Source organism: Condylura cristata, unplaced genomic scaffold (assembly GCF_000260355.1).
Source record: "Condylura cristata isolate star-nosed mole 26May11 unplaced genomic scaffold, ConCri1.0 scaffold00013, whole genome shotgun sequence".
NCBI classification, from domain to species: Eukaryota; Metazoa; Chordata; class Mammalia; order Eulipotyphla; family Talpidae; genus Condylura; species Condylura cristata.
In genome coordinates, this window is record NW_004567114.1 from 9,200,907 (window position 1) to 9,212,482 (window position 11,576).

The 11,576-nt window shown below is 47.6% G+C and overlaps 1 protein-coding gene across 1 annotated transcript; it reads right to left on the minus strand.

Annotated features, from left to right (window-relative positions):
- Positions 1-3,073: 3,073 nt before the first annotated feature.
- Positions 3,074-11,315, minus strand: CALM1 (calmodulin 1 (phosphorylase kinase, delta)). The gene is made up of 5 exons (XM_012724543.1): positions 11,217-11,315; positions 9,328-9,471; positions 7,272-7,378; positions 6,687-6,822; positions 3,074-6,544 (listed from the first exon to the last, which is right to left on the minus strand). Exons 2-5 carry the CDS (start codon positions 9,395-9,397, stop codon positions 6,516-6,518), a joined length of 342 nt encoding a protein of 113 aa, XP_012579997.1. The 5' UTR covers positions 9,398-9,471; positions 11,217-11,315; the 3' UTR covers positions 3,074-6,515.
- Positions 11,316-11,576: the final 261 nt, after the last annotated feature.

Consider the following 11,576-nt stretch of genomic DNA (forward strand, 5'->3'; position numbering starts at 1 on the left):
GTATATGGCTGTTCATTATTATTATTTTCTCGCCTGGTCCATTATACTCCTGCTATGAGCAAAACCATCCGGTATCTTTCTTTCTCTTTCTGGCTTATCTCACTAAGCATGATCTTTTCCAGTTCCATCCAAGTTGCTGCAAAAGACATGTTTCTCCTTTTTGGTTGCTGAGTAATATTCCATTGTATATATGGACCACATCTTTTTAACCCAGTCATCTACTTTTGGGCATTTGGGCTGCTTCCATGTTTTTCCAATTGTAAATAAAGCAGCAATAAACATGGGGATGCCAGTATCTTTTTCAATCAGTGTTTTTGTGTCTTTTGGGTAGATACCTAGGAGTGGGACTGCTGGGTCCTTACTGAGTGATTTTCAAGAATTAAAAATAAAGGCAAAGAGGAGCAAATGCTAAGTCTGAAGCACTGGGGAGAGTATGTGAAAGGTCCAGGGTCTGCCTTGCCTGGTGCCAACTTCACCATCTCAGGCTGGAAGGCAAAACGAAGCTGGTTTCAACTTACCAAAATTATAGTGGTTTTGATTGCACAATCTTGTAAATATACTAAAAAGCCACATAATAAAAGATGAATTTTTTTTGGTGTGTGAATTATACCCCCAAGAAAAGATACAAGGTGAGAGAAGTGTTATCTGTATAGTGTGTTATTGTATATAATGAAGAGTATATTTACTAAAAAACCCCACCATACATGTAGAGTCCAACCCTGTAACTATCTCTATATCCATAGGGTAGGGAAATGTTCTAACACAAAGTATTTAAACTCTTACATACTTTTGAGTATTTAAAAGTATTTGAGTAGGGGCTCACTGGGTATCGCAAATGTGATACAATCAACAGCATTTCTGCGAGTATCAGAAATATTTTTATAAAATGGGGACTGGCTCCGTGATGAAGCAATGAACTAGAGAAGCAGTTTGGGAATGACCAACCACATGCGGATTCTCATACTGGGAAACAATTTGGCCTACAATAGATGCTAGCCTTTAAACCTAAAATAATACCATTTTGTAGGCAGCTTTTCTGCCTGCTTGTGGCTCAGCTAGAGTCCTTTATACTTTTCTCTCTCTAATAAGCCTACTCTTTTTCATGTAAAATAGCATTTTATAATTATTTTAAAGATTTATTTACTTATGCATACAGAAGTAGGGTACAGGCCAGAGGTGCAGGGATGGTGAGAGGATTCACCAGAGACAGGGCGGGACGCAGAACAGGCAGATGGACAAAGTGCTCTGCTGAGGGGAGCAGTGGGCGGGTCAGGAGAGGTCTGCTACACCCTGTGGGTCAGGATCGAACTCACATTGAAGCAGCAACGGCTACGCAGAGCTGTGCTCTAACCCACTGCACCACCAGGAAGGGCCCTAATTCTTTTTTAACCCATTGTCTTAAATCTTGACTCTGCTCAGTCTGTTTGAGGTTGGGGGGTTGCAGGGGAGGGGGAGTCATCTTTCACTATAAAAGTCACAAGGGAAAAAAAATCATAAATTGAAAGGCATACTAAGACTCAAAATGGGGGGGAGGGAGAGAAAATTAGCTTAAAAGCAAACTGCAATGCATAGCCAGGATAAAAGGGTTACTGGAGGAAGAAACCAGACTTTCCCTTTCATCTTGTCAAAGAGAAAACTCGAAAAAGCAGCCGTTTCTGAAAGGCTATCTGCGTGTGCGAATGTGCTGGGGCCTCGGCTGCTCTCAGGCAGGACAGAATTCTCCTGAAGGAAGCTGCCCAGGCCCAGCGGTCACCCCCAGAAGACAGCAAGGCCAGAGCGCAGCTCTCAGCCTGCTGCGGGGCTCAGAACACCCGCTAACTCCTCCCACGCCCTGGCAGAGGGCTGAGGGCAGTGGGAGAGAAGCACCAAAGCTATAAAAAACCCTCCACTCTGATTTCCTTCTAAGGCGTACTGAGTCACTCGGTGCTCCAGCCCCCAGGGCCACCGGGAAGCGCAGCTCCAGTCGGAAATATGTTCTTTCCCGGAGCTGCTCAGAAACCCAGGGGTGCCGTCAGCAGGCGGTCTCCGCAGGCTGTGGTGGCAGCTTCCCATTTCAGTCCCCGGGAAGGAGGCACATCGGCAGCGATCAGTTTCTCAGTGACCCACATCCCAGTAGGTCACAGTCCTACTAGCACGCTTGCTGTCCACGTCACCTGAGCAGCCGCTGACCGTGGACACGCACAGGCCACCTCAAGGCAACACGCTCCCACTCTGCTACCCACCTTTGCAGCTCCCACTTAAGTGCCAAACGATGCCTCGCCGGCTTGACTAGAATCCTAGCGAGTCAAAGGGAGAAGGCACCTCGCCCAATCGTCTTCCTGTGCCAGGGAGGAAACCGAGGCCCAGGGAAGGGAAGGGTGCTGCCCGAAGCCAGAGAAGCCAGGCCTGCTTTCGCAGCAGAGGGCTGTCTCCAAGGCGGCGTCCACATATCCTTGCGTCAGCTCCTGCATTTAGGGGGGGCTATTGAAATACCCCCTGGATTTGTCGCAAGTCTTAAGACCAAAACAGGGGTGCACCACCCCCGTGATCTTCCCCTTCTGAACCACATCACTTGTATGCAGTGGATACTTCTATGCAGTAAGGACATGGCTGAAGCTGCCTGGAAAAAGCCTTCTCCAGGATGGCGGTCAGGCGGTGGCCCCTCCTTCTGGAAAGGGTGCCTGGGTGCCAAGGTCCGGTTAAGGGGAAGGTGCCAACTACTTAGTGGAAGCAGCAACCTGCCCATGTGCTCGGCTGCCCTGCTCTGGTCGCAGGCAGAGGTGTGCGCTGGCTTAGTTCAAAGCCCTGGCCTCATCACCTTGTTTGTAAAGTGTACTCTTAACACAAAGGGAAATCCTCTAAGTTTTCTGCGCAAAGGCACAGACATGAGTAATCCGATTGTGCTAAAATGTCAGCTGGTGACAGCCAGGAGGAAGGCCAGAGGAAGTGGGGGGAGGCGGCCGCTTTGGCCTTGGGACCCCTCAGCTCAGACTGTACCAGAGCCCAGGGGGGCAACTGCTTCAAGAAGGGGGGGTGTCTCATCCACCAAGCCCAGCTCTACGAGCTAAAAACCTACACAGTTCGCAGTTAGAGATGGAGGGCTGCAGAAATGTTTATTGAATACAGTGCCAGGTTTATAAATAAACTTATTTACAATTTCCATAGAATTGGTCCCCATCAGAGGTGGTTAAATCTCCAAACAGTAAATAGCTCAAGATTTACAGAAACGTTCAAGTACATCTCCTTTTCCAATAGCCCACGGTGAAGGGTAACTCTGCTAACAAAGGAACTACCATATCCTTGCTACACAAATGCACATGGTAATAGATTTGGAGAACGAACACACACTCCACCCTCGCCACTACCTTCTTACTCCAAGGGGTACGGACCGCAAAGAATCTCTCCTACAGGACTTCAAGGGGTTAAAAAAAAAAAAAGTTAACTGCCAGCTGAAGGGATAGATTAGATTAAGACACATTCGTGGGGTCTAGTCACTGCCAAAAAGAGAAATGTATTTAGGATATACAGTAATTAATTCCAGAGTTTAAAAGAATCAAGTGAACAGAGAGCAGACTTGACCAAATGTACATTCTTTGTTCAGGAAGTTCCCAGTATGCTGAGGGCCTAACGGGCGGCCAGGGACCGGCCTGAGCACACTGGGCCTGCCCAACCGCCACCGTTACGTGGTTACAAGTACAGCCAGACATGCATTTTATAAAGAGAATATAAAAATATGTACAGTAGCTAATTTCCGATGTGTTGCAGTTGCCGAAAGACACCAATTAAGTGTGTGCAAAAATTCGTTTGTCAAAAGATCAGAAAAAGCCTTCCTTGGCACGAGCGCGTCAGAAGCCTGTCTGAAGTAGCGAGACACATTTGCCTTGCTCCACACTTACCCTAAACAGATGGAGAACAAAACTATGAAAGTGTTTGCCAAGAACTCAGCAGTTTTTTATGGCAAGTCTCAGGCTCAAGCGGGATGCCAGTTAAACTAGTCACTTTATATATATAAATATATGTATATATTTATAGAGCAGTTAGAAGTAGGGGCAAGAGTTTACAGGAAGGTGCTACCCAGCTCTAAGAGGACTGCTACCACATCCAGCTACCACACCTCGCTCAGGGACTGCCGACGCCCAGCCCCTGGGCTGACAGTCCCCTCCCCTGCCAGAGGAACAGGCTAGTGGGCTGGGCTTCACCTCTGCACCTAACCGGAGCTCAGCATTCCCTGGGGGCCCACTTCTGGTCCCACACAGGACAAGAAGAGTCCTGGCCACACGGGAGTGTGGTTCAGAGTCTTTTAGGAAAAGCTGTGGGCCCACTAAAATGGAGTGCACCTAGGCTTCCAAAAAGACTAGGTGAGAGGATGAGAGAACAGGCCATGTTTTAAAAACAAGTCAAAGCACCCCCAACCCACTGAGACCACCGGGTCACTGACCAGAGGCCTCAGACAGGTCTAGCTGGGCCATTTGACCTCACTGCAAGGAGCACGCAGGTCTTGTTAACCTACTTGAGCCAGGAGTCCTGGGCCCTCCCATCTCACCAGAGACCCCCAAGGTCTCTTAGATGTTCCTCTGAGATTCAGGGTGACAAAACCCAACCCTAGTCCAGGGTGCCCACTCTCTTGCACCAGCCACCCAGTCTCGGGAGCAGCAGCAGAGGCAGATGGGCGCACTCCTCTCCACTGCTCTGACCCGCCCCATCAGCAGGGCCGCGTGAGCTGCGACCCAACAGCGAGACAGGGAGCAGGAGAGGGGGAAGCCAAGGGTCTCCGTACCGTCAGCCCGACTGCACCAGCTCGGCTGCCACCAGCTTCTCAGGGGCTCGCCAGTAGCCTGCCTATTCCCCGGCAAATCAAAGCCTTCCCTACCCCCCTGCACTGAAAACCCAATCTCCTTACTAATAAGATACAGCTAACAGCAGAAAAACCAACAGCCTTCATTCCTGAAGTTCTGCACTCACACAATACAGCCCTACGGGGGCTTCTGAAGGATACCGATCCCACTGCAAAAAGCAGTATCCTCAGCTGCTAGCTTTGCTTCAGGTTTATAACTCAGTACAAAATTCACTCTGGTTGGGAGTTTTCCTCTCAAGCTGGGGGCTAGCATTAGTGATACCTGGGGGATAGAAAGCAAAGTCGACTTTAAGGAAAAAAAAAAACCATAGGTTAAGTAAAAGAACCATCTTAAGTCAAAAGGTGACTGATAGTGACTTTCAGGTACGGGATGGTGGCTGAGAAGTGACTATGGCTTCTATCACACGCAGTGAGGGCTGAGTCACACCCGAAATCATGTCTTGCACAGATGGTCTCAAGTAGTTACATGGAGCAGGTAATCAGCAGCACAACGGACAAGAACCCCTAGAGACATGCTTGAGAGTTTTTTTCCTTCATTGAAACTCTGCTGCCTGAATAATCACTACACTACTGTGACTCACCTCTGCCCTCCCCCCGAGGAAAGCCCAAGTCGACCTACAAGCGCATAAAGACGGTGAAGCCATCGCTATCGCTTGGTGTAGGCAAGGTCTGGGGCTCAGAGGCTGACGCCGGGGTGTCAGGACGGCGGAAACTGGAGCAGGGGGCAGGGGCATTTAAAGTGCAGTGGCCTCCCTCCGACTGCCTCGTCCCGTTTAGACCTCAGCTTTACAAAGCATTTAACACCGCTTTAAGTTAATGGTCTTTTTATTGGAAAAAAAAAAAAAAAGACTAGCATGTACAACTTGGAATGGACGTAAAATGTAATTTCTCGAACAGCAATGTTGATGGTTGTGCTGAAGTCCACAGCCACAGCCTACTCTGCTGGCTCCAAGTCACGGTTCAGGAGGCTTTAAAAACAGAGAGTCCAAAGATGCTCCCTTGACAAAAAGTTTGCTTGGTTTTTTTTAAAAATTTGTGTGAATGGTGACGGCCTGACACCCATTTTGCTCTAGCACAATGCAGACCAGGCTAAGCCCCAAGTGGGCGTGCCACCAGGGCGTGCCAGCGTGGCCGTACACGGGGGCGCACCGCCCTCGGGCCGTCTAGATGCCACCCTGCGCCTGTTCTCCCGCACGGAATCCTGAGGCAAGCCCATCTGAAATGTGTGTTTTCGATAAACCAGCTGTGACCATTTATACTAACAAATTGAACTAGAACCTATTTGAATAGGTTTTGAATTTGTTTTTTCATTTTTCATTTTTAATACAAATGCCTGACTTGTGCTCAATTGTCAAGCTGCATGCATGAAAAACTGGCCAGCCCAAACGGTGTGGTCATCGTTAGCAAATGGAGCTGCAAGGATCCACTAAGTGCTTCCTTATCATTAAGGTACAAGTATTCATATTGTAAAACCGAAGTGTAGCTGGGTCTTTAGGGGACAGGACCACCAACCAGCACATGCAGATTGTGTGTGTGGACGGAAGGTACTTCTGACATTCAGTTTTGCTATATAGAAACAGATGAGTAAATGAACTTTTTTTTTTTTTTTTGCAAGAGGTAAGTAAAAGATTCAATTTGATTCTTCTAGAGGGGGGAAAAAGGAATTGTTGAAAGAAGGTCTTCATTTTGCAGTCATCATCTGTACGAATTCTGAAAAGACAAATAATCATAACTTTCAGTTATCTCAATGGACACATCATGTCTACTCTGCATTAAGAACAACCAGCGACGACCTCGCGAAGCTGGTGTCAGAGCCTAAAGGGAAAACTAGTAAGTGGGAGACTCCGCGTACCTTCATAGTTGACCTGTCCATCCCCATCAATATCTGCTTCTCTGATCATTTCATCTACTTCTTCATCTGTTAGTTTTTCTCCTAAGTTTGTCATGACGTGGCGTAGCTCTGCCGCACTGATGTAACCGTTGCCATCCTGTGAACATCAGCAATTGTTACTGACGGGCTGCTAGTGCTTCAGTGTGGGCAAGTACTTAATTACACCTTCTCAAGTTACTGCCAACTCCGCCTACATAGACGATTCTCTGATCTCCAGTTCCCACTTTTACCTACTGACTACAAGCCATCCGCAGAAAACATGGGGGGGCTGGGGAGGAAAGGGGAGGTATTTCATCGAAACAAATGTAAACTGACATACAAAAGAAATTGAAAGTCACAATCAAAAAACTTAGCTCAAAATTGCTCTGGTATGTAAAATGTAGTCCCCTTACTGGATAAGGTTACTATGTAAGTCAGGAGTCGTCTCACAGTGAGATTCCCAAGGCTGAGTACTTAGTTGGGTGTTCTAACGAGAACGGACCGCCCCAGCTTTCAGGTAACAGCCCAAGAAGCTCCACTTAGGCACCATCTGCAACGCAGGATTACCTTGTCAAAGACTCGGAATGCCTCGCGGATTTCTTCTTCGCTGTCTGTATCTTTCATTTTTCTAGCCATCATAGTCAAAAATTCTGGGAAGTCAATGGTGCCATTACCTCAAATAAAAAAAAAAAAAAACCTCACATAAAACAAGCGCTCCAGCAACACTACTCTGCAATAGTCATCTCAAGACCAATTTACAGGACCACAAGAACTCATCGGGACACACGGCCAAGTATTCTTATTAGGCTGAACCATCTGTAATTCTCAACTGCTCAAATACTTCACAGAGCAATTTCCTAAAAGTTCACAAAATTCAGCGCCAGGGCCCAAGACAGCACACCTCTGACCAACAGGCCCTGAGGGCAGCATGCAATACACGTGCAGCCCCCGCTCCCCAGGGAAGCAAGGACAGTGCGAAGCCACCTTCCCTGGGCAGCACCGCCACTGGGCCAACCTGTGCGCCCCGGCTCAGGATGCTGGGGAGGCCCAGATGTGGGCACCAGTCTTAGGTACAGAACATGGTTAGGGGAGAAAAGTTTCGAAAAGGGGAAAATTGACCCTGCTGTGTCTTCTCCAAGGAGCATCTCTCAGCCATGTTATGATAACTTACCAAATCATTTTCTCCCCAACTTGGCATCTTTATTTCCCATTAGGGCAAGGCTCTGAAGCATTCTCACAGCTCTAGTAGCATTTAAGAAACTACATCAGAAGAGGCTGCTCTACAGTTAAGTCTAACAAACTCCTCCTCCTCCAAAACTACGAGTTAGATGAGCACCGAAATTCAGGCCACTAGACAGTGTTGTCACTTGAGTCAAATGAGAAACATTAGACGAAAAAAAAAAACAAACCCTAGGGAAGTTACCCATTTCACGCATTCCTATCCATCAGACCAATTCACAAATCCCTTCTAGTCCTTGGGCTCCGGAAGCAAAGTCCTTGCAAAGCATCCCACAGCCCTGCAGACAACGAGCACCACAGCGCCACATTTCCCCACTGAACGCTCGGGCCTGTGGCTTGGACAGCATCTTCCCTCTCCTGCTCCCGCAGAGGCCGAGGACCCAGCGAACTGGGCCAGTCCCAAGGCCAGCTGCCCTGGGGCTTACACAAAACGGGAGTTGTTTCCGGGGTAGGTCATCGCAAGTCGGGGGCAGCCGAGAGAACTGTGAACTATTTTTTCTTCCAATACAATAAGGATGATGGCAATCTCTAACAGTAGCTCAGTGGGCTGAGACTTCAAAAGCTTAACCAAAACCCGAGCTTCTAAATGTATGTAACCGGACAAAGGTGCATCTACTTTATCACCTTGGTTTCTAAGTGGCCACTTATATCAAGCCTAAACCCAAACCATTTATTCTTGATTCCCCTTTTTAAGATTTGCTGTGTTCAATGGCCTATCTATAAGCACACACACGTGGTCTCCCAGACACGGTGCAGGACAGGCCGTGCGCAAAACCGCTCACAGACGGGCGCCGGCAATCAAAGGCCTGTGGCCCCCAATGCCACAGGACTGGATGACGGAACATGGCCAGCTACTCCAGGGGTTACTGCTTGTCCCTCATGTGCCTTCCCTCCTTTAGTTCTGTAGATGTCTTCCCAACAGTCACCAGGTACCCACCCCACCTACAAGGGCTCCACTATCCTCTAAGAGCTCTTCAATAAACACATCTGCAGCTGACACTGTTCTCAACTCACATTAACATCCAAGCATGCTGTTCACCTACTTCACTGGGGTTCTTCCTTCTCAAGAGGCAAAACAAACTTTTTAGGCTATTTACTTTTGTTTCCCCACAGGACTCAGTACAGACTCACAGGCCAGTTGATAAAAACAGACTGAGCTGTAGGTCACGGCAAGTTGAGAAGAACAATATAGTGATCCTATCCAGGAAATGTTCTAGACAGTGAGCAGGGCGAAAGGCAGGCCCACACCTCTCATGGTAACTGTCAATGGCCCTAAGGCAACCACAGAAAGGTTGCTCTGCTCTGGGGACCTGAAAGACAATCAGGTAACATGTCTAAACTTGAATTACACAACCTGGTGCTCACTCAGTTCTGAAGCCCTTACCGTCAGCATCCACTTCGTTGATCATATCCTGCAATTCAGCTTCTGTTGGGTTCTGACCCAGTGATCTCATGACAGTTCCAAGTTCCTTTGTTGTGATGGTGCCATCACCATCTTTGTCAAATAGGGAGAAAGCTTCCTTGAATTCTGGAAACAAAAGTTTACCTCTTAGAATGAATGTCTTTCCCATCCCGGCCCCAGCACTCACGTCCCTGGTGCTTGCCAAAGCCAGCCAGCCAAGTCAGACAAGCTATCGGAAGTGGCCTGGTCTTTTACAGCAGAAATAAAGCTGAAAGTCTGTTGGACTGGAGTTGCTACAGAAAGCAAACACTGCTCCTGGTAACCAGCTCCTTAAAACCACAATATTCTGAACATTTTCAAAGAGGGCTACCGTGGAACACACTTTCATCAGTCCTAAATCCAATCTGACCAGTGATGATCAGCCCACATGTCCCCATAAGGCTCCTTCCTGCTAGATTCTACAGCACAAGCAGCCTTGTTTCATAGCAACATGAAAAGGTTACTATAAATGTACCTTCCAGGCAACCAGTGTGCTCTCCACATGGTGCTTGGAATATTTCAAAAAGCATTTCTGGTTTCCTAAAGAGAAACCGTCTAAAAAAAACAAGGATGCTCAAAAAATTAAAAAATAAAAACTAGGGGCCTCCCTGATGGCACAATGGGTTAAAGCCCAGCACGCTGAGGCTGTCCACACCCACCACACTCAAGTTCGATCCCCGGGCAGGGAGCTGACCCCACATGGTGCAGCTTCTCCCATCTTACCCGCTGCTCCCCTCAGCAGTGTATTTCAGTAGATCTGCCTGTTCTGCTCCCTATTCTGTCTCTGGTAAATCCTCTCACCTCCCCCACAACCCTGGCCTGCACTCCGATTTTGTATGGATCTTTTTTTTTTAAAGATTTATTTATGCATACAGAACTGTGGTACAGGCCAGAGGTGCAGGGGCGGCAAGAGGCTTCACCGGAGACAGAGCGGGGAGCAGAACAGGCCGACTGACAAAGTACACTGCTGAGGGGAGCAGAGGGCTGGTCAGGAGAGGTCTGCGGCGCCCTGTGGGTCACCTACAGGGCAGGAATGCTGAAGTGGCTTTAGCTTCTTAGTGCTGTGCTTTAACCCACTACGCCGCCAGGAAGGGCCCATATGGATAAATTTCCCAAAAAGTAATAAAAATAAAAACTAGGGCCCTCCCTGGTGGCGCAGCGGGTTAAATCACAGCACAGAGAATCTAAAGCCGTTTCTGCATGAGTTCGATTCCCGCCTGCCCCGGGAGGTGACCACATGGTGTGGCAGACCTCTCCTGACCTGCCCGCTGCTTCCTTCAGCAGTGTATTTCAGTAGATCTGCCTGTTCTGTTCCCTGCTCTGTCTCTGGTGAAGCCTCTCACCGCCCCTGAGCCTCTTGCCTGTACCCCAATTCTGTATGCACAAATAAATCTTTAAAAAAAAAAAATAAAAAATAAAGCCTAAATTAATGTAACTCCTTTCCCAGTCATTTTAATAAACTGAACACTTATTTACTCCTTTTTACCTATTCCTATTTACTACAGAATCCGAGCACAATTTTTCATGGCGGATTACAAGACCTGAGGCATAACAATTCAAGTATGTTTTTGAGTAGTAGCACAGGGCAATCTCATTAAATGCAAAGCCTCTCACAGAGCATAACAAGGGTATTTTTGGTTCCACTTCTTTTCACAGTATCATCTCCAAAATACTGGCAAGGAGGAACACCTGACCTAAGTATTTCTGTTTATTGTTCTCATGTAAATAACATTCTTAGAAAACTGCTCAGAGATGAAGGAGACTGAGACTGACCAAATACTAAGTTATGCAGGGTTCTGGTATGCAGGGGACCCCAGAAGTTAATCACTTACCGGCAATCTGCTCTTCGGTCAGCTGATCAGCCTATATGGAGAAAGAAGAGGTTATCATTCAGTCCACAACAGCTCGACAAAGAGCAACATCCTTTTCCCATTAACACCTTTAATAAGCGATCTTTCAAAAAAAGTCTTCAAAAAAATGTATCAACCACTTGAAAACTTTCCACTGTCGTTTAACGAAAACACTTAGAAAAGGGCACCCTTTATGACATTATAGAAACAAAAGGAGAACAAGGAAGTGACATCTCGCTCCAGACTTTTCTAGGCCTGTGGCTGTGTGCCTTGAGCGTTAAGCAGGGTCAGTTCATAGTCTGAAAAATGGCTCCTCTAGTGGCACAAGGCCCCATGGCAAGG

What these genes read in the sequence shown, in the direction of transcription:
- CALM1 (XM_012724543.1), bottom strand. Translation starts at nt 9,397, where the DNA reads ATGAGATCACTGGGTCAGAACCCAACAGAAGCTGAATTGCAGGATATG. An exon ending in CAACGAAGTGGATGCTGACG is followed by an intron (nt 7,379 to 9,327) that starts GTAAGGGCTTCA and finishes TTTTTATTTGAG; the next exon opens with GTAATGGCACCATTGACTTC. An exon ending in TGGACAGGTCAACTATGAAG is followed by an intron (nt 6,545 to 6,686) that starts GTACGCGGAGTC and finishes TTGTCTTTTCAG; the next exon opens with AATTCGTACAGATGATGACT.